This window comes from Diadema setosum, chromosome 9 (genome assembly GCF_964275005.1).
Source record: "Diadema setosum chromosome 9, eeDiaSeto1, whole genome shotgun sequence".
Lineage (NCBI taxonomy): Eukaryota > Metazoa > Echinodermata > Echinoidea > Diadematoida > Diadematidae > Diadema > Diadema setosum.
Genome location: NC_092693.1, coordinates 30,710,137 through 30,734,216, shown reverse-complemented (window position 1 = coordinate 30,734,216; position 24,080 = coordinate 30,710,137). Strand labels below are relative to the sequence as shown.

The 24,080-nt window shown below is 36.9% G+C and overlaps 1 protein-coding gene across 1 annotated transcript; it reads left to right on the top strand.

Moving 5' to 3' along the window:
* Positions 1-11,519: 11,519 nt before the first annotated feature.
* LOC140232739 (dehydrogenase/reductase SDR family member 4-like) lies at positions 11,520-23,864 on the top strand. Its single transcript, XM_072312856.1, has 9 exons — positions 11,520-11,685; positions 14,570-14,747; positions 15,234-15,311; positions 16,241-16,264; positions 16,869-16,939; positions 17,904-17,955; positions 18,967-19,101; positions 20,134-20,189; positions 23,654-23,864. Exons 1-9 carry the CDS (start codon positions 11,555-11,557, stop codon positions 23,766-23,768), a joined length of 840 nt encoding a protein of 279 aa, XP_072168957.1. The 5' UTR covers positions 11,520-11,554; the 3' UTR covers positions 23,769-23,864.
* The last annotated feature ends 216 nt before the right edge of the window (positions 23,865-24,080 follow it).

Genomic DNA, 24,080 nt, shown 5'->3' with positions numbered 1-24,080 from the left:
CCCCCTTTCCTGTTTTCTCTTTCTTCCTCTTCAGATTGTCATTCTAACGCTGAACTCCACTCCATGTTCAAGTTGGCAATGCAAAAGGAGAAAACTTGAACAACAATATAGTTACGTTGAACATCTGAACAAGTTCAACGAAAGCAAACGTTATAACTTATATATTGAATTCCAAAGTATATCCCACGGATATTCCATTTATACCAGTACCACAGGGCCTAATATGCAAACTAGATAAGGTGATGCAGAGGTTGTCGTGGTCTCGCAGCCTGTCCATTCGCTTGCAAAAAAAGAAAAAAAAAAATCTTTCCAATTTTTTTTTTCCGATCTATATATTCTGTCACCTCATGCTAATTTCGACAAACCTTTATGACCAGCTAGTTGTTGCATGAAAGCTTATACTGGGCCGACAACTAATAAAGACAACAAAGACATACTAGAAGGGCTAATAAATAGCATTGCTATCTATAATATTGCGAGATTTATACTTATTTCATTTTTCTTACCTTTCAGTCATTCTGATAAAACCTCTTAGTACAAAAAAGCAGTCAAAAGTGGTTTACGACAAATCTTCATAGTGGGGTAGATAACAAAATTGGACGAGATGCTCACATCTGGCGGAGAGTATGAATTTTTGTATTTTGGGGCGCTGATTTAAAACAAACAAACAACTGTCGGATCCAAGAGATCTGACCACGTCGGCCGCCATCTTGAATTCAATGCCCCGCCATAACGAAACATTTAAAAGATCTCTTTGAAACCAATGTCCCCTAATACCTCTATCAATTTCACACTCTTCGCTGGAAGTGAGCATTTTCTTTTCACATAATAATCTGCCCCGCTAATGCCGCAGAGACAACTGGCTTATTTTTATAGCGTGAATGACAATCGTTGAGGACATCTGGGGATTAAGTACACTTCGGGAGTCCGTTTTGTGGAAGGATAGTAAAAAGAACTTCACCTTTACCTAAGACTAAGAGGCTGAATAAAATGGTTGTAAAGAAAAGTACATTTATATGAAGAGTTAGTATTGCATGGAGGTTCGTTTACCTTGTCAAGTTTAATCAATAAGACGAAGCTTTGCTTTTTCCCGTCACGCCGTTGCATTAAACCTGATTAAACTATTTCACGTTCCAGTGGCGGATTACCTAACTGTTCGTGTAGCAGTCAGTGTAGCATAGTACCTATAATGATTGAACACAGCGGAAATCAGGTATAAACGCACATTGAAGAACATGCCAAGAATATACAGGAAATAGTGCAATGACCCCCATCCGACCCTTCGCCCTATACTTAGTACATTTAACATGTATAATGAAACATCCTCGGATTTAGAGATAATATTTGTGTGGAAATTCATAGTAAAAATAGTTATTGGTCACAAAAATTATAGCTCTCAAATAATCTGATCACTAATTTGGTTGCTCTTCAAGAAAATGGTAAGAGCATGACAGTGGGAGAGTGTTTAATTCATATACTTTATGATTTCGCATAACAGGAATTGATCAACATGAAAACTTGTAAAACCGTCAGTACTGTTCACGTTCACAATCACGTGTGAGCCGAAAAGAGAAGCCACAACAGTCAGATCAGCAAATCTACATCCGTGAAGTAAGTCATTTCTTTATAAAGTTAAAGATAAAAGTGAAAATATGAAGAAACTCAAGTGAACGTGTGGGCAAATACCAATCTTAAAGTATATCCACATATGATTTACAAAAAAAAAAAATTATCTCATCTTTTTTTTCCAAAAATAGATGTCAGCTCTTAAAAAAGAAAATGGAAAAAAAAAATGATGTTCTTACGTCCTGATTTGGTTTTCATGAAACAGTATCATCGGTTAATAAAATGTGGAAATCGGATGCTGTCCGATAATGTCCTGCCTTGCATAGTCATATTTATTATTGTCTCATTGGTCCGTACGCAAAAGATTTCATAAATTCATTGTTTTGGTAGATGGTTCGACATCCAAAAATACCATCATACCTCCTAAAAACTCAATCGTTGACAAGTATACCAAAGCACGACAACCTTTGATGCGAAGAAAATTAAAACTTCTTTTCTCCTTTGGCATGGTTGGAAAAAAAAAGGAAATTTAGTGAAAGTTAAGTTTGTGTGTAAATTGGTGTAAAACCTGCGAGACCTTGACAAGTCGTCACCTTAGGTATGTTTCCCTTGTAATGTGATATAATCATTTCGTGAAAAAAAAACATGCAAAACTTAAACATCATTTTTTTAAAGCTTCAAGTTTATGTCCGGTAGTCATGAAACCTCTAACATTCTGGGTTTTTTATTTTGATTCACTCTATATAGAATCCACCCTATGAGCAACGGAGAAGAATAGCTTTTGATAAAGCTCAATTCGCCGAGATATTGACGATCTAAAACATTTTCTGTGTATTCTCCCTCTCTCGTCATTCAATCATACATGTTTTTATCGCTGTCATAATATGGGAATTTAATGAAGTGATACAACGTTTATTCTATTCAGCCGATTGAAAATGAATATATGAATGTACAGTGCACACAAAAGCACAGACCAGGCCCAGGGAAGTGGTACAGCATGGGAGACTCCTTTTTACTTCCCTCACAGCAAATAGTAGTCGTAGCATACAGCACCTAACAATGCGTGGCATTGATGGGGCTGTATCAATTATTCTCAGCAGGCTCAGTTGAAGACCGCATACTCGAGGCCTTTAACATTATGACATTGTTCACATCGATTTAAAATGTTTAGATTTCTGCACGCCACTATCCATCTTCTTATTTCAAAAGCGCTTTCAAGACGAACACGCGCGTAATTTCTTTGACTGTCTGTTGTGGAGTTCTTTATATGGGGATGTCTACTATGATATTGATTCAATTGCCTTGTAGAAGTTATCGATTACTATTCTACCTTTGTTGGTTGTGTTTTCCGGCCAGTTTTCCGTTGTCCTTTCCAATGTGTCATCTTAATGGTTTGTTTTCATCATGTTCTTGTCTTCATTTACTGTCTTTGTGTGTGTGTTTGATGTTTTCGCATGCGATCACACGCGTCACGTACTCTGCTCCACTATTCTTTAGATTGTCTTGTGACAGGCAGAATACAGTCATGCGAACGAAACAGCGTCAGTAAAACCAGATACAAAATATCGTTTTGATTGATTAGACTTCACATGTTCTGCCAGATTAGTGGCATGGATGACAGGCACATAATGTAATAAAGAAGATTAAACATTAAAAAAAGAATCAGTAGAGATACAGAAGGTGGTCCGAAAGGACACTTTGTCTCGGATCACTTAATAATGCAAACCAGACATTTGCCAGAAGAGATTGTGGCGAGGTGAGTACTCACGTAGCCCCACCAGAGGTCAGTGAGCCCCACAAGGATCTATCAAGATAAACAATTTTGCTATAGAATGCTATATAGATACACGAAAAATATAATAAAATGACCGGAGCATAAGTGACCACAAAAACACCAATATTATTATCATATCGCTTTTGTGACGGCTGCTCTGTTGAATAGCGTTTGTTTGATAACCTTTTTTTTTTTTTTGATAATTCTTTATTCGAATTTCATACCATTTCATATCATAGAAACAGAAATGTTCACAGAAACAAAACAAAGCATCATACAAAGACAAACTGCTTTTTACACAAACATTGCACACATTAACGTCAATCTTACACTACATAGAGACAAAATGCAGTATCACCACCATTGTGCAAACTAATATCAAATTTTACATTGTAACTCTCTACACCAAGGAAACGAAATCCGCTTTTTTTTTTTAACACACATTCTCGCACAAGCCCGCGAAACGGGAACATAATAGATCATTTATTTAAAACACAAAACGGGGCATATTTCACTGTTTCTCTAAGAGAAAAAAACACAAAACAAACACAGCCATTTGCGAGACAACATACACACATGCACACACACATCCCCACACAACGCCAACATGCAGCAGTATAAATTGCCATTTGTTTCTCATACAATAAAATACTTCCTACTCATAATATGGAAGTGATGTGGAAATGGTAGAAGCAATAGAGACGAGGAAAAAAACACCTTGTATCACTATACTCGTATCACACACACACACACACACACACACACACACACACACACACACACACACACAGGCTCACAAACAGACATATATGTACAAACAGACATATATGTACAAACATATATGTACAAGAATATCAGCATAGAAATAGATGTATATAAATAGCATATAAATATACAGAGGGCTGGAAGAGGTAACTCTGAAATTTATATTCCTTGTTAACTATAATTTACTGTTGCAGTGTCACACAATGCCATAGGCTTTCTTGATGTGCATATAACATAAACATGGTAAATTTACCATTACACTACACAGAGACTGCCGGCGTCTAATTCTTCAGAAACCATTGAAGGAAAACCAAAGTCCAAATATATATGTTGATGGAGCGAAAGTAGTCATATAAAGTAGAATGCATCAGCGAATGTTTGAGGAAAATCGGAAGATCCGTTCAAAAGTTATATGAAATTTTAAAGTTTTTGTGCCGTCATTGCTGGATGAGGAGACTGCTAAACCTTTCATGACGTAATTATGGACAACAATATAAAGAAATTTCAACATATTTTCAGTTTCTTAGAATAATGATTTTATTTTTTTCATAATATCCACATTATATTTCGGCTTTTGTTTCCTTTAAACTACATTTCGATTCTCATCTCAGGCTCCCCGTCTTCCAGTTTTCTCATCGACGACGACATCGAAGAAAACTCTCCAAGTCTCGCCGTCATCCTCTACGTAGCAATATCCGTGGTCGCAGTCGAGAGCATAGCGATATTTGCGCTTGGCGCTTACGTCATTCTCCACAGGAAGAAACTATCGTCTCGCACTTCGTCCACGGACTCGCTGGATGGGCAGCGGTGCCAAAATTGTAGCCACGCCATCGCTATCGACGTCGAGCAAAGTCAGAGGTTCGCCGAGTCTCTTCCGACCATCTCCTCGTCCCTAAATGGAAAGAAACTTCCCAGTTGGGAAAAGGGACCAATATTTAGGTAATTTATAGCAAATGCAACCACAATGTTCTGTATGCTTTCTCAAAGTATTCCTTCGTGTGGAATTCTTCACGCATGGTTTAAGTTACCTTTGTTATTATCACACTCGTATATAGTTATGGGGGGGGGGTTCCAGTGAGCCATCCATGCTATATATAGATTATGTTACCAATAATCAAGGTCACACGATATTAGGCAGCTTTAGATTTTCACGACGCGGACGTTCAGAGGAAAAAAAAAATGCTCGGCGCTTGCTCAAAATCGCTTATCAAAATCGATCTCGCGTCGTTTGAGTTTTCACTATCTGTTCTGGGCAATTTTGGCGTCCACTTGAATTCACGACGCAGAAAGTTACTTGATGCAATAATCGTAATAAACGGGAGCGTCATTTTACTTTGTATACATGGTATAGGCTGCGTCCTCGCGTAGTATACTTTGCAACATTACTCAAATTAATGGTGTACGTTCTTTGCAACATTACGCAGTGAGAGAGGGGAACGGCCAACCAACGCCATTGTCGTCTAAACGTCCCCGTCTCAAGTCTAAAGCTCCTTGTACAATCATGACGACTATGTGAAAGCTCAAAACTGCAAGCATTTCTGATTGCAGTACAATGGTCATGTATGTACGTACCTGAATTCATTTCAACGGCTCTCTCTCGACCCATAAAGGCATCAATCATCCTATGTTGTACTGTCTGTGCCCTGCTAAATCTGCAGTCCTCTTGGAGAACAGCGGTTCGGCAGTTTACCTTATATCGTCATCATCTTTTTCTTTTCCTCCTCCTCTTCTTCTCCTTCTTCATTTCCTGTCCTCCTCCTTCTGTTCTTCTGTTTCGCAACATCATTCGCTTTCCCCTGCAGACATACTCGAGAGCACGTGTACAACCTCGGAATCTACGAGTACAAGCGCGGGTACCGTCGCCGGCATCGCCACCATCACGGGATGCCTTACTCGTACGACCGACGACGCCCGCGACGCCCACGAAACATCGATATCGTGGAGATGTACAAGTGGTTGGAAGGAGTCGATAGCGTTCGACGACACGACCGAGAAAATGCTAGAAATGAAGAACAGCTTACTAGAGCAAGTCAGTGTAAACATGTAACGACTAATAACATTAATGTCTATATGCCACCTCTGAAGAGCGACTTCGATATTCGAGAGGGGCTCCCACCGCCGGAGCGTTCAGAGCAGCCAACAGGACAGACCTTGAGGTTTGAATTTGAGACAGGAAAGGACTTAGCTACTTCGTCATCTTCTACAAGCTTTCTGTAAAATGGACGTTTTGAATAAATTCTAAAGAGGCTCAGATTGAATGTGATCTTATATCTAGGAGAGAATTGTCAAACGGTAAAAAGAAAGAAGAAGGAGAAATTCGATGTGATAAATAAATTGTCATTATAATAATATATCAAACGTTTCCCCACGTTTAGGGAACATTCTTATAGTGCGGATTTATACGATCGGTCAATAAGTAGGGACTTTTTGTAACTTATTGGATTATGACAGCATGTCACTAACTTTACTGTCTTAAGAAATCGCTTTATTATCAATTAAGCATATGTTATAAACTCCTCTCTCTCCCTCTCTCTCATTTGGCTTTAATGATAACGATCAAAAGAGGTATAGTCATGGCATATTGTATAGCAGTCTTTGTTACCCTTTCTCCTCTGACGCACTATGGTTACCCTGCTTAAACAAGCATCATATTTATATGAAAGTTTTTAATAAAGTACCATGGGTTTGTTTAGGAGAATCGAAAGTGTGTCTCAAGTTTTTTTTCTTTTGTTTGTTTTAGTTCATGCTTTTTCGCTATGTATTTTCTTATCCAGACGCGGGACAACCTTAAGTGGTGTGATTCTCAATGGTCGAGCCGAGAAGCTCTCTCATGTGGGCCGCGAAGTCGGCCAAAAGTAAATAAAAAAGATTCTTATTCGAGCTAACCGGCCTCAAAAACAAACAAACAAACAAACAAAGAAACAAACAACAAACAAACAAACTTGCAGGACCAAAGTTGGTCTCGGGTTGTACCCAGAAAATGTTGACTTTTGAGGAGCACTGTTTTAGTGTGAGACACATTAATGAATAGCATACATTGATACATGTACATTCAGTCATAGACAGACGTATAATAATGATGATAATATTATAAAGAAAATGATTATTGATAATACTGGTAATGATGAAGTTAGATGTTATTAAAACAGTATAACAATGGTGATAACAACTCAAAGGAAAAAACTGGAAAGTGCTTATACTGAGATGAAATTTTCTGCATGTATCTATGCTACGAGATTACAGCTTCCGAAACAATAAACACGAGAAATATTTCGAAATTGTTTGGGAAGTGGTTGACGCCTTCCATGTGCGTCTGTTGAATGCATTCTCGAAGTTTCTCGAGGTCTTTTTCGCTGTGTATGGTCACTTTCTTCAGGCTTTTAGTGAGGGCTGTGATCCTTCCATCGTATGTCCAAGTTCTCAGAACGTAAGCCTTGTTCAGGAGTTACTGTCTGTACGCGGTGCAGGGATTCTAAATGGCTTTCCCTTCAGTTTTGCCTTGGCTTTGTACACACACTCTCTCTCTCTCTGGTGTTGTAAGTCGATCGCCTTCGGTTTTCCATGACTCTTTTCTTGAGCGTCACGTCCATGTCGACTGTGTCGGGCAAGACGGTGGCTGCGGTCAATATCAGCTGGGTCGACGTCGTCAACGTCTAGCTGATCCTTGGCGAACTGTATGACCACGTCGTCGGTGTTCTCATTGGGTCTCTCGGCTATTCCATGGATTTTAAGGCAGTGTCGTCGACTAAACTGCTCTTGGTCGTCGAGCTCTTCATCAACCTCGTCAAGCCTCTGTTGTAGTTTCCTCATCTGGGATGTGATTGTGATGAGCACACCGATTTCCCCTTCCTTGCTCTCTATGTCGAGTCGTAGGGATTCTTATTCTTTGAGTCACGTCTTCAATGAAAGCCTCTCCGACAGCTAGCTTTCTCGACTACGGGCGATCATGACAGTCAATCCAGCTCATTGCCATTGTCCGTCACTTGATTATTCGGCGATGTGACGGTTAGCTGCCCAGCTCGATTTTGGCTATGGCCAATGAGCTGCTGATCCTCCGCTAAGCATACCCGGGCAAGCGATGTATACCGCTGAGCCTGCATGGTGGCCTTCGGCATTGCAGACCCTCAAAAAGACATGAATACTGAAGAATTCCAGATGCAATGCATGCCACGATCTGATCCAGTCGTTCGGGGTACAAACATTTACATAATAAGCTATCAATGGTACATTGCAGTCAATGGATGAAATTCAGGGTCAGAAACCACTGCAAGTACAATGTACCGGTATAGGAGAAGAAACCAGTGTGTGTGTGTGTGTGTGTGTGTGTGTGTGTGGTGTTTGGTCAGGTGCTGGCCTGTCACTTCACAATTCTCAAAATAATTCGTATATAAACGATTTTTTTTAAAACCAATGTAATACTTTATCAAATATTATTCCTGGCCACTGAAAGTCAATCAGTATTTGGTTAATAGTCTACAAGACACAACAATGCTTTTTGATAGAAGGATAATGTGACTACGCGTTCTGTTTCATGTCAAAAGTGAAAAAAAAAAAATCAGTAAGATTTGTATCCAGATCATTGGAAGACTTCTGAACTTTTGACGTAATCACCTCATATATAATTCGCACTGATGGTTATGATTTTGAAACACCTAATGAAACTTAATAGAAAATATAACCTTTTTTATAAGCTACATGTCAGATTTTAATGCAACGTCAAAGATATTTGTTTTATTTCACTTAATAAATCTAAACAGAACTTGGAGGTACACTTTTAGATAAGCTTGTTTAGGTTTTGAGAACTGTCTCTTCCAGAGAATTGATTTATACTGAAACCAAACTCTCTTACTTGGCCCGTCTCTCTTATAACATATAGCAGTCTAGACTGTAGCAATTACGACTATAACCTTACAGCAATCGGGAACACAATACAGTTGAACCTCTCGGATCCGGACAAGTCGGGACAGGGGCTCATCCGGATAAGGGATTTGGCCGGATACGGGAGACTCAATGCTTTATACATATACATGTACATACACATACTGATGTAGCCCATTGTAGTACCACATGTAGTAATGTGTATACTGCAACCTTTTCATTGTTACATTTGGGGATGTTTGGGGATGTTAAAATGTCTGAGGGTAAGCAATATGGAAGGAAATTTGATGTAATGTATGTTAATCATGTTGGAAGTAATATGTAATTCATGTGTGTTTGTGTAGGAGTTCTCAAGGAGTTGGGAATCCCCCTTTCCTCCCGTAATTATTTAAAAAAAAAAAAAAAAAATCACGGCGAGATTGCGTCCGTATAATAGAGAGATCCGGATAAAGGGAGGCCGGATAATAGAGGTTCAACTGTAGTTATTTTAGAGTGTCCAAATGTTAACACGGTAAGTTTGCTTTGACATTATAATGCAAGTCAGATTTGCTGTGATAAATTATTTGTAGCCATGGGATAATTTCTATGTAGGCCCTATTATACTGAATGATTCTAATGTGTGCATACTTACTAATCCCCATTTTAGAACGCGGACAACCTGCATGTGAAGTCGCCGTCAGTGGTTGCAACACAATATATAACGACCTTTTCTGCGTGACTATTCGTAAAAAGACATTTATTTTCATCTTTTGCTGGAAAAAGGACTAATTCTTTACGCATTCAGTACTGCGCACATTACAGTGAGAACAACTCCCATAAAAACATAATACACACGCAAAGTATATAAAGTCAACGATATCAGCTGAAAAATGGTAAGACAAGAATATCAGTCACAACAATATTTATCAACGGATTTCAGTAATTAATGTTGACAGAAATAATTATAGTCAGAATATTCTTACGTATATTTTTGTACATACAATGGACATTCACCTAAATGTTACAGTGTTTGTTTCTATTTGCTGACTCTGCTTGGTTTAAAGGGATCTTATAATAGGGCCTATTGGTTGAGGTAAGGATTCAGTTTTATATATTTTGTGAAATACTTAGAAACCATTTTATGAAATGTTATAGAGCATAAGAGGAATTCAAAGATTATTTGATGAAAATCGGTTTTGAAATGGCTGAGATACCCAAAAACAAAGTAAAACAAAGAGATCTTTATAAAAGGTGGGACCCACGTTTTATTTTGGATATCTCAGCCATTTCAAAACAGATTTTCATCAAATAATCTTGAAATTTCTCCTAGAATAATGCTCGGTCATATTTCATAAGAGGTCTCTCATGATCTCTAAAATTTATTTAAAAAAGAAATGACGGAAACCTGAAGCATCACCTCAACAGAAACTGTACCACCCTTTAATCATAATCTGTTTATATCATCTCTAAATTCTTTAATTCTCAGTGGTCTATCATCTTTACAAGCTAAACTTCCCAGTTGACCCTCCACTTTCTTTATTGGTATACATTACTTTTTAGGAGATGAGACAAATCGTGAGTTAAGTTGTATCAATTCCCATGCATATCTCTATACGGGAGACATTTGTAATACAGGATGGAATTCGATTCCAAATCGTTTATAAAAGCCACCTGTTTTACTGTACAAAAGGCTTCGTCAAATTTGAGAAATTTTCACAGTGTGGCCGTGTGACCGTATACTATGCACAGATTAAATGGATTTATCTACTTGTAAGGAAATTGGATAAGAAAAATAAGATCAATGCCATTCTTTGATAGGCCTATGGCAATAAACTTATTTAATAAACTTATTTCACTTACACATGAATTCAATTTGCTTAAACAGCTTGAAATATCCTCATCTTTATTCTTCCACTATACTTATATTATATTCACTTCTTTATATCCAATTATCTAAATACATTAACCACCTAGGCCCTATGCCGGCACTTTCCTTCTGTTCTATTGCGTTCTATCACATAGTCTAAAGGATTTCTTTTACAATCGTAATTTTGATTTCTTTTGCAATGTCGCTGCAATATATGTCTTTATTATATCGGCAAGCTTTATCGCAAAAATACGAATCAACATGCCAAGTTTGAAGACATCCACGATCGAACCAGTACGGTACAAATGGTATATACCAATAATCTATGTTATAAAACCTTTCTGCGATGCAGGACAATATTCCAGCAGTATAAGACAATTCAAATCAGCATTCGAGATACAGTGTACGTGTAAATTACTGTTTCATCGTCTTGAAATTCGTCACTTGAGTACAATGTTTATAATATATTTAATACATTATAAAGTATATTATACTGAACGCCTGCCGTGCCTATCCCCCCTCCCCCCCTCCCCCCCCCCTCCCCCCACATGCGAGTGGTTGCAAAAGTTGGGACCTGGGAGGGGGTTGGCACAACGCCTTCACGTACCTGTAACCTGTACGAACGATCACGTACGCAGGGGCCTACTTGCAATTTATTCATTCATTATCAGCGATCAACGAGCACATCGACTGAACTTCGGCACCTGATCTATAAAGCGAGCAGAATGTTGCGTTTAACAAGGTTTCTTTCTGCGGGTTCGCTGTCAACGAGCAATTTCAGAATGGCAAGTGCTGCAGCGACAAGCTCAAGGCGACTCGAAGGAAAAGTTGCTGTTGTTACGGCGTCTACAGAGGGGTAATCTTTCCTTGTTATCTTGATAATTTCCTAGTGTATGCACTATGATAACGTTCACAATGTTTTGTTTACATTGCATGATATTTCATACAAGTACCGACGCTGTTTGAGTACGCATTAGGAGGGGCGGTGTACACGCACGACCCTCAACCACGGAGCCTGCTGTAACCAAAAATCAGTCTGCTCTATCTTGCTTTGACGATTGTTGACCATTGTCATTACTATACTAGTAAACGTCGTCATGATCGAGGAACTTTCATATTTATTACTAGCTAGATCATTCATGGATTATAATCTAAATACACGTACTGCTTGTAAATTCTGAAATTGCTCTATTGACTGATTCGGGTTCATTGAGGGCAGCAGACATTTTACGGCACAGGGCGCAGCCATAGTGGGTGTATCAGCCGACCCCCCCTGCTCTCCCCCACCCCGGGCAACATGTTTATCACGCACTTGTAACAAAGCCAGGTTCGCGCACTAAGCAAGCATTTGCGCACTCGGTACGAGACGCCCATTGGCTAAAGCAGTTTTTCATTCTGCGCGCGTGCTTATGTAGGGAGAGGGGTGGGGAGTGGGAAGGGTGGGGGGGGGGGGGGGTCGGCTGATACACCCACTATGGCTGCGCCATGCCAAAAATACACATAGCGCGTCACAGAATTGGTCAATACTGACACCAGACTACTGTCACTGAGGCAGACTTGCATTAGCTGTAGGCTAACTGCGACCAGCTCCATACACATAGCATTACGCTATGCGTATGGGGCTGGTCGCAGTAAGCTGTAGCTAGGCCTACTCTCTGAAATTAAGATAAAACACCAGAATTCTTTGCAGTGCTTTTTGCTTAAACATACTATAGAATTGTTAAGTAACAGAAATAACATTTTATGTGTATTTTCATGATGCAAAAACACACTACCACGGTTTTCTTGTGTCATGATCTTTTGATCATCACTCAGATCAGGTACTTACAAGGTAGGTTTGTACTGTAGATTCAAAGGGATGCAATCTGTATGATTATGATGAAAAAGGAATATAAATTATAATCTGCAAAATACAATCTGCTCTGCCAGGAGCATCAATGTAACCAGAAAAATTAGTAGGCCTATAGGCTATGTAATTGTAGCTATTTGACCCGCTACAATTTTCAACTGCCCCAAATGTGAATAGAAGAAATTGTGTGAAAGGGCAGCTGTATGAATATCTCCTGGTATATTGATATATAATAGACTTTCTTTCAAAAGCACAAATCATCACCATATAGCAACAACCCAGTGACATTTTGCTTTTATGGATGATATGACGGGATGAAACTGTATGATAAGCTTATCATATAGATTATTTGTACGTTGTATTTGTATATCAAAGTTTTTATTAATCCTACAATGCGTTAAGATTGAAAATAACTGTATTGTCAAAATTGATTTGAATTGAATTGAAGTGGTGTATTAATTGAAAAAAAAAAAAGAATACAGTTAAACATACCAGCCAACAGGCTGAATTGCTGTTTATACTGTTTCACAATGAGTTCAAATTACACACCAGCTGAATACTCTGAGATATAGATATAATATAATCAATATAATTTTTTTTAAAATATTAATAAACATAGCCGTATGTACAAGCTAAAAATGTAATTAGTACTAAGTAAAAAATATTAAGATATTTATAACACTGGAGCGTGAATCTGGTTCCTAACATCCTCTTGATGCACAACAACAGCAGAAAACAAATAATCAATCTCATTATTGTATGAACAAAACAAAACAAAAAATCATTTGATCCTGATATTTGCTATTCTGCATTACAGTAATGTGTAACAAAAAGGAAACACTGAAAAACATGAGAATGATGAGGGGAGCGAGTACCACATTATTCAGGCAATAGAGAGAGATAGAAGGAGGGAGAGGGAGAAAAGAAACTCCCAACCCCTTATACTGTAAAACAAGAAATATTCATGGCATGAAATGTTTGAGAATTGTAGTCGACAGCCGTCTTCTTCTTCTTCTTCCAGATGAAGTACTAACTTTTTGTACTTTGTCCAGCGCTGAAAACTAGTGTGCCATGCTGCATTGTTTAATATTCAGTAAAAATGCATGAGGTTACAAGCACACATATGTAAGTTAAAAGTGCTTCCTGTGCAAGTAAAAAAAGCTCCTCTTCCAACCAGGTTTGACGCAGTATCATCCCAACCAGCTGCATCCTAAAACCATTCTAAGGAAGAAGGGGCTGTCACACTGATAGGGAGTTGGTTCCAATTTAGTGTATAACACTTTTTCGCAACATGAAACTTATACAAATTGCCACTGACATTCAATGTATTGTGTACAGGAAAAAAAACTTTAATGTGCATGCTATTATAATTATAATTATTTTTTTTTTTTTTGCAAATCTTTGGTGCTCGCAAAATTTGCAAAAGTTTAATGCATGTGAAAATGTGCAGTTTTACAGTAGTTTTGTGAGTAAAGGTAGGCAATAGAATAACAAAAGGACAGAAAAGAAGTGTTTAATGTTTTCAGTAGAAAAGTTTGAGACTTATCATTGAGACAAAACAATGCATTTCTGTTACAGGAAACAATATCTTTATGTTCTTTTGATTCTGCAAGCTGCAGTGTGCTCATGGAATTTGCAAAAATAAGACACCACAAAGTGGTGCTTCCAGTGTGCCATATTATATGTCTCTAACAAAATAAATAAATAAATAAATAAATAAATAAATAAATAAATAAATAAATAAATAAATAAATAGATAAATACAAAAATAAATAAATAAATAAATAAATAAATAAATAAATAAATAAATAAATAAAAAACAAAGAAACCCACCCCCTTAAAAAAAAAAAAAAAAAAAAAAAAAAGATTGATTATTCTCTTTTCTACACAGTATTGGATATGCCATTGCTAAGAGACTCGGGGAAGAAGGTGCACATGTGGTAATCAGCAGTCGCAAGCAGGCCAATGTAGACAGAGCACTACAGGAGCTGAAGAATGCTAACCTCAATGTTAAAGGTCTGGTGTGTCACGTTGGGAAGGGGGAAGACAGGGCCAAACTCCTAGAAATGGTGAGGTTCATGTTGGAACTCCTGAATGCTGCAGTTTAGCCTAGGATATGCTTTTGCAAGTATTGTATTGGTACCGGTAGGTCATTTATTCAGTCTGTCCTCAAAGATCTTTTCATCCTGAGCTTTTTTCTCTTCTTTTTCTTCTTCTTCTTTATCTTCCTCCCTCTCCTCCTCATCATCATCATATTTTGCCTCAAGAGTCATTTTCACATGTTGTAGGGCAAGTATTTCCGATATGGATTAGATACAATGAAAAAAGGAATTCTGATGGCTTACATCAGATGATTAAAAAATCCTATGCATAGAATAACCATAGATTACTTCTCCATGGTTCATAGATGAATTCAGATGCTTTCGTTGGGATAAAAAGAAGGATAAATGTACAATGTCATGTGAATGCAGATATTCCATTTTTGAAACAAGGTCTATGTTCTCTTCCCCACCCCCCACAAAACAAAACAAAACAAAAAAACACCCAATATGTAGGCAGCACAGGAAACAGGAGGAATAGATATTCTCGTCTCGAATGCTGCAGTGAACCCTTTCTTTGGCCATATACTAGATGTGAGTACAATGTTTTGAGCTTTGTATTTAACAGTTTAATATGCAATGAGCATGTTTTTCTGTCAGTCATGTTTGCATCTTGTTACTGTAATGACAGCTATCCATCTTTTGAAGCAATATTCCGTTTCTTTTATTGTTTTACAATTAGTCTTTATGCCTCATACTGTATACGCCATATATTTCGCGAGTCTCAATTTTCGTAAATCGAGACTTCCCAACGATTTCGCGAGTAGTTAAATTCGCACTCATGGAGTCCTGTTCTGAATGGAGAAATGTGTACGTGTACGTCACATTCATATCAGGATTAGAGTCAATATTTTCTCATGTTTTTAATTTCACAAAAAGCAGCTGACTGGCGAAATTCGCAAAAATGAAAACCTCGCAAAATATTCAGCATAGACAGTATTTTGTTAGAGTAGTATTTCAGTACTTTAATAATAGGATTAGCCTGACAATCTGTGTGTGGTCAAGTTTGCAATAAAAGAAAATAATGATAGAATCATTAAAAAAAAATTTGTTCCTCTTCTAGAAAAAGTTATTTCTTCCTAATGACAGCAACATAAAGTCATTCATTTCTAGAACTTGCATTAGTCATGAAGGCAAGTAGGAGAAACTTGAACTAGGATTCTTTGATTCAGCATTTTATTTACAAGGTAGTTCTTTGTGCCATTATACCTTTTAACAAACTATATTTTTCTGTCAGCTCTTTCAAACTTATTTGACACTAATCATCATATTTGAAGCAATATCCAATGGCCTCACATGCAACTAATTTCTGTTTTTACAAATTATTACTATGAACTTGTTCTTCTTAAGATATATATATATCAATGTGTGTGTAACTCTTCAGCAGCTGTAGGCAAACAGGCATTTCTAGAATGTTGTATATAGGTGTAATTGTATTCAATTTCTCTTTGTCTTCAATGCAGTGTAGCGAGGATGCCTGGGACAAGGTAAGGGTTGAAGTTTATCTGAGTTAAATGAAAGTTTTGAAGGTGTAAGATGTTAATCATATAAACAAGAAAACTTCATTTAGCGGTGATGACAGAATGATTTTACCATTTAGAGCAACCACTTAGACGAAACACTTGCTGTGTTTTCAGTTTTGTGACATGTTGAGTAATAAGTCCCAGTTGTTAATGACATGCAACATTGTACACATGAAGACATCTACAGTATTTTACATTCAATATTCACTAACTTCTCATAGTGATGCTTTCATCAAAATGAATACAGTTTAGAATGAATCTGAGCTGATTTCTAAATTGTGTTAATTTGTGTGTGTATTGTGTTTTTGTAAAGAGTTTTCATAATGCCAATGTGTTTGATGTCAACATGTGCAGTATTTCATTGTAGTAGTACATACTGGGGGAGAACTGGACTACTGGGGGAGAACTGGACTACTGGGAGGAAAGTGATAAAACCAATATGAAAATTTGCAAATGTTCTAGTAATTCTTATTTCTTAGTACATTGAGTGGGCATGAATGTTGAAACTTACTTATCAACAGTATTTCATTTTTTTTTAAATGATAGTGTAATTGTGTTTCACTCACAGATATTTGATATCAACGTCAAAGCAACATTTCTTCTGATAAAGGAAGCTGTCCCACATATGGTAAAACGAGGGTAAGTTCAGCATTTAGAATTGAAGATTCCAGGTAGAACTGTATGTGTGTGTGTGTGTGTGTATTTGTCTGAAAAGACTACCAAGGTTGTATGTCTTTGCATAGAACCTAATGTCAGAAAAGTTATTTAATTCACAAGTATGCTGTTGCAATTGCTCATCTGTAGGGTTTCATCATCCAGAAACTTTTAATGTTTTTTTTTTTAATTCTTCTTGAAAGCTCTAGGTCAAATTTTAAATCAAATTGGCAGGTATCATTTTAGGGCATAGGTATCACAGGTGACCACATGTAAACAGTCCTTGAGTTCGTTTTTATTTTTGTTTAGTTTCTTTTTCAGCTGCCTTGTTGACAAGGACCAGTTTATCCTCAAAATAATTCTCGGAAAATGGATCCTCATTTGAAAAATTGGCCTTGTTGGTATGTCTGAGGATTATACATACATGTCATCTGATATTTCATTTCATACAATAACATTAGGAGAGGCGGATCCAGGAATTCTGTAAAGGGGAGGTGCCTTTACGAAACTAAAGGGGGCGCACTTGCCTCCCATTTTTTCTTTTTGTTTCTTATGTTTTAACAAAAAAATAGAGAGGGGCCATGCACCCAGTGCCCCCCCCCCCCCCTGGATCCTCCACTCATTAGTTAGAACAGCAAAAACAGTGTGGATTAGGCACGTTCTTTTTGTGTATACACACATATTGTAAACACATTTATCAAGAGTCGTACTATCATGTTTTAAACATGGTCTGCTGGCCAATGCTTTCATTCAAGTGAGGAGCCTTTAGTCAATGTGAAGGCCAGTATAAAAAGAAAAAAAATGTATTTGAAATTTTTTGACAGTCATAGAATAAGCATGGAGCTACCAACGAGTTTGGTAGCTCCATGGAATAAGTAAGATATCACTTTTTTTTGTGTGAATTATTATTATTTGTTATTTACCCGGTATTTCTCCCTATTGTTGGCAGAGGTGGATCCATTGTCATGGTTTCATCCATAGCTGGGTTCATGCCCTTTGAGGTAAGTTCAATCTGAAGTGCCAGATTTTGTCCTTGGAGACACCAGGTAGTGAGCTGAGAAACAGAATCTGTGATGCATATTTTTGTTTTATTTCAACATTTTATTGACTGTAGTTGTGTGCTAAAATTTATTGACATTCCTGCCAACATTATTCACCAGATTGCATACTTAACTAAAGCTATCAGATGCTGGTGTTTGGGTAGAAAGTAAATGAGAATGATGTGTCACATGTTTTCAATAATTTTTTCCATTCATTTCTTCTCTTAGTTATTCAATTTGTATACCTTCACATCATTTTAACTGCAAACTGATTCATTTAAAACTAGTTGTAAATAAACAAATAAACGAAAATATAGATAAAAACTAGATGAATATGATGTAACTCTTTACTCTATGTCATTTGATGTTTCATTGTACTATGTATAGAGTGTAGAGATATTAGTAGTATTGATGATGAGTTAAGGATACAGTACCTACTTGGAGAACAATTCTTGTACTGGCCTCCTAACATATATAGGTGTGCTAGAAAATACTGTGTGCAAGCAAGTAAATTAATGAACAGAATATACAACAAAATTATATAAATAAACTAAAATATAGATAAAAAATACTAACGACTAAAACACTGGGTAAATCAGTTGCTGTGTGTACAGTGTGCTTGTAATACATATTTTCTGTTGGCCAGTCTGATTAAAAGAAAAGCTAGATGTGGAGTAAATTTCCCTTTTCTTTTCTTAGGATTTTGAGAATTGGATCAACTCATAATTACTGGCTGCATAGCATTATAATGTACGGGAAGTGGAGCTCTTCTCAATTTAATCATCAGCTCAATCCCTTTGCCCCCAAACAGCAAACAAACAATTACAAAACAAAACGAAACGAAACGAAACGAAACAAAACAAAACAAAACAATCCTGAAACAAGAACTAAAGGATAACATTTTTTCTTGTCATCCAAGACATGTTGATCTATTTCATCTGTCACTTTGTTTGTTCGTTTGTTTTATTGCAGTTATTAGGACCGTACTCGGTCAGCAAAACTGCCTTACTGGGCCTGACCAAGGCCCTCACGCCGCAGCTTTCGGACATGAACATCAGGGTAAACTGTGTGGCACCTGGTCTGGTCAAGACAAAGTTCAGTTCAGCAGTGAGTCTCATTTTATGGCAGCCTGCCAATAATTTCATGGAATATAAATTTGTTCATGTTATGTCAGTCTGGTCAAGAGTGTGATACACATGTGGATTCTCCACTTGAGAAGCTACATGCTAGCATCAAAGTTATCATCATGTGCTTACTTCTAGAATTTAAGAAGTTACTCAAATCCTAGAACTTTCATATGGAAACAAGTGGAGTTTTACTGTTACTATTTGTGAATGAAAGCTTATCCAAGTGAAAATCCCAAGGCATATCTATCTGTATGTCATACATACTATTTCTGGTGTGTGGGTTTGACTGAACTGTGAAAAATGAGGAGCTGTGCTAGTACAGTACAGTGGGCTTGTGGCTCATGGAAGGAAATTCAAATTTTTTGACTAGGTTTTAGTTGACTTTGGGAAATAGAGTCATATCAAAACAGACTAGTCGAGGTTTTATCTAAAGAAAGTGATGCAAGGATTCTTTGGTTTCACATTTTAGAGATATTCATGAACACATGTATCTAGGTAGATAGTGTTACTACATTGTACCTAATAGCTCTTGCATTAGCCTCTTTACAAGTTGTCACAAATAATTTACTTTAGACAGAGAAGAAATTGTGTTCTTGGCTTTGTATTGTTGATTTTTTAAGAATTTACTATGATGACCTCTCAAAGGGGTAGCTGTGTATTATAGATATATCATTACCAAAAGGAAAGCAAATCATGTTTTTATAGTCTAAAGTCCATTATGGGAGTTATGTATGACAACATCACATCACATGATTTGCATATATGTTATCGTGACTAAAATAACAGATGAAATTATGTTAATAGCCCTTTAAAATTCCCTGACTTTTCTGTTTCTTCTGCCAATTTCGAAGTTCTGCTTGTTTGACTTTCTGCTTTTCATTACGGTCATCTGTAGAACATAGAGTAAACTTTCCGTTTGTCTGTTTGATTATGGACTATCATTTGCCTGTGTGGAGAACACAATGGTAAAGAGTTAAACTGCATTTCTGCATTTCTATCTGTACTCCATCAGTTATTTTCAACAGAGGAAAACACCAAGTTGGCACTTAGCAACATACCTATGAAAAGGTAGGATCATGAATGACTGACTCTCTTATACACTGTACAGTATACCACTGAAAATTGTGAGATGTGTTTTCTTTCCCTCAGACATGTGTATGTATAAACTTGATTAGTCATGAATAATGTGTATCTTTTTTTTCTTTTCTTTTTTTTTTTTTGGGGGGGGGGGGGGAGATAGGATGCAGAATGTTTGGATTCTTGGTTTTTTTCTTTGTTTTTCATCCCAACTGATAATTCATGTTTAGTGACATTGGTGTTTTACTAGCAGAAGACAAACTATGTTGAGTACATGTGAAGTAGTGTATTCATTGAGAAAAGTCAGTTCCTATTTCTGGATTTCTCCCCTTGATATTTACTATATCTATGGCACCATCTTCCGGTTGCAGAATATGTGAGGTCACCATATCAAGTGTCTGACCCTTCTTTGTGGTGTCCTTTTGAGGTATTGTTCACATCTTTTCGGATTTGTCTTGCCTCAGGAAATACCTAACAAACCATGAAATACAAATGTTGCATAGAGTAACTCGTGTGTGTCTTTGAGGGAGAAACTGCCACAATTTTTAATAGTCAGGAATACTCTTGATATGCAAAAATTGGAATCTTCCGTGGGACTAGATTTGTTGATTAGCTTCAAACAAATATAGAACATCTTAACAAAAGGCTTTTTGCTTTTAAACCGGATAGACCAAAGGATCATATTTGTAGATATTTTGTTGGTGTTCTGATCACCAATCTTGTTTTCTTCCAGCACTGTGTGTTTTTGTCCACAAACCATACTGGGGCTTTTAAAATGAATTGCACAGTGAGGCCTGATCACATGGACATAGAGTGAATCTTTTTTGTTTTATTTATTTACTTATTCATTTATTTTTCAGAGGATTCATCGCTATAATTGCTCGTCTAATTTCAGTAACACTTTTGTCAATATCAAATTCATTTAGGGTATGATTTGATACTCTTCTGTAAGATTATTGTGTCCTGCAGTATTCATCTTTAATTGCCAAATGTTTTCTTCAGATAGTCTCTGGTATTTAAGAATTGTAGTAGTCTAGATCTTTGGAACTCTTAAAAATGACAATAATCCTAGGAGCTCTTGGTTCCTGATGTATTTCAAGGACAACATTTTATCGATGGAAATACCTTCATTTCTATCAATTGTCACTGGCAGACACAGCAACTGTATGCCCTTCATATGTATGGTGCTATTCCTCAGTGTTTTCATTCCAAAGCTTCTGGACTCCTGAAGCTACCAATTTGTTTTGCTCTCCACAAGAGTCCAAAGGTCATTTGATTGATTGCTTCAGTTTGTCGTTAGTCTGTTGTAAAGACTTTTTTAGGACTTGCTGAATTTATAATGTAATATTGTGTTTGTATGCTTAGGTTTATGTTCTCTAATCATCAGATGATCAATATTGTTTTCACATGTCAGTTGATTGGCATAAAGGACTAGAAATGCATTTTGTGTCTCTGTAATCAAATCACAGCACAAACATAATACATGCCGCATGATTTGTGGAAATATTCACTGCTAAAATCTGCTTCCAAATAGATATGACCAAGGTCAAGAATGGACTCCGTAAACCTTAAACTAATATTTGATTTGGAAGCTTTCATATGGCATAACAATAGCAAGTGGACGTAATGCCTAAAGTTCACGGGGTTGTCATATAAAGACCTACATGCACAAGGGACTAAGTACAAGCATAAATTTTGTGAGTGGTGTAATTGCCAAGCCTTCTCTTCTCTACTTGTTTGGAATCAGTGTGACTGTTAAATATGCTGCATATGTAATCTCACATATTTGTGCGTTATCATTTTTGGATTTTATCTATTTGAGATGTAGAGGGCAGTCATCGTCAAGTTGATAATTATGGAGATCAAACAAACTCAAGAGATCCCTTCAAAACAAATACAAATGTTGTATATCACTGATGAGGTGTTCATTCAAAATTCAGTTCCATGCCATGTTTAAGTGGATGGTACAAGATCAAATCAAATCAAATCACTGAAATCATATCAAACTAACAGTGGTTAAAGGACAAGTTCACCTTCATAAACATAAGGATTGAGAAAATGCAGCAATATTAGTAGAACACATCAGTGAAAGCTTGAGGAAAATTGGACAATCGATGCAAAAGTTATGAATTTTTTAAATTTTTGTGTTGGAACTGCTGGACGAGGAGACTACTACAGCTTGTGATGTCATATGAGTACAACAGTATAAAGAAAATGTAAAGAAAATTCAACATATTTTCATTTTTTTCGCATAATAAAAGAGCCTTTGACTTGCCTCTTTCTAAAGGTAGGGGGAATAATATTACCCATGACATATGTTGGTAACGAGTCAAGGGAATGTGTACTTTTTTCAAAAGATGAAATTTTGTGAAATTCTCTTTATATTTTCCTTATATTGTTGTACGCATGTGACATCGTACACTGCAGTAGTCTTCTCATCCAGCGGTTACTGCACAAAAACTTCAAAAATTCATAACTTTTGAACGGATTGTCCGATTTTCCTCAAACTTTCAATGATGTGTTCTACTAATATTGCTACATTTTCTCAATCCTTATGTTTATGAAGGTGAACTTGTCCTTTAAAGTTTATTAAAAATCGGACCTAAGAAAGAATAGTTTGGAATTTTCAGTTTTACATGTTTATCACTATTTATCACTATTTTAGTGGTAGTAGTCACACTGATATATGCAAAGTAATTGTGGTTAGGTCATCAACTCGACAAACACAAACAAGCTAAAATATAAGTTTTATTTTTGGTCAATAATTTAACAACTACGATTGTACAATCTCTTTCCTCTGAAAGTCATTGTTAGGTTATTACAGTGTAGCTATTCAATGGGAGGAATCATGTTTTCCCTTTTGATGTTAGAAAAGGGAAAAGAATATTCATTGAATATTTTTATTCAGGTGAAGGAAGAATAGTGTAGCCATGTAAACATATGAACTTCTGTAATTTCTTCATGGCTTTCCTTCTGATATTTGTAAAAAGAAAGGGGGGGGGGGGACTCACTGATTGATATCTGTGCAGATCAACGGAAAATGTTGAGGCTGCAAAAACATAGCAACTTCTATAATGGTGTTATTTCATGTTCAATTTAATGAAAGTAGTACTGGTACCATTCTGTTTGTTTCCATTTACACTGTTCATAAAGCCACACAATGGTAGAGAATTGATCGGTAACACAGTGATGTAAAACTTTCCAATGCCAGGGTATTTGTAGAACTAATATGTGTCACGCTTGTATTCTATGAGCAAATGGGATAGGCTTGTGCATTGTATCGCAATTTTCCATGCATTTGTCATACCACTGCTACACAAGCTATCTTTTGAGTTGCAATATTCATCCACAAAGATGTACAAATTACCATTTGAAATTTTATTCATCAGTTGAAATTGCTAATCAAATTTGAGTTGGTTTGAATTATATCCTTCATTTTCAATTTCTCTTGATAGAGCTGGGGTTCCAGATGAGATTGGGGGAATCGTCTCTTTTCTGTCGTCGGACGATGCCAGCTACATCACGGGAGAGACGATACTGGTGGCAGGAGGTATGCCCTCGCGACTCTGAGGAATGCGGGCATCTCTTGGTTTGCGACGCGACTCCATGTCCTGCACCATCATTGTGGGAAGATGTACACAGTGTCAAGATGAAGTGATATTTGGTAATCTCTTGATCAAAGTTATGATTAGCTGTGAATTACACAGGCTGTGCAAGGAGATTTCTCAATCAGGTGAAATTGTGACCAAACTTGCTGATGTAAATCTATGAACAAATCATGGAGAAATGTTTTCAATAAGCAATACATCAGTGAATTTTGCCTGTGTCTGGATTCAAGTAATCTGCAGTTTTCTAATGTATGGAAAGAGTTGCAGGTTAATT

Bases quoted from the DNA above. Each gene is read 5' to 3' on its own strand.
- LOC140232739 (XM_072312856.1), top strand. From the start codon at position 11,555: ATGTTGCGTTTAACAAGGTTTCTTTCTGCGGGTTCGCTGTCAACGAGC. The intron at 11,686-14,569 runs GTAATCTTTCCT...TTTTCTACACAG, and splicing joins GTTACGGCGTCTACAGAGGG to TATTGGATATGCCATTGCTA. The intron at 16,940-17,903 runs GTAAGTTCAGCA...TATTGTTGGCAG, and splicing joins CCACATATGGTAAAACGAGG to AGGTGGATCCATTGTCATGG.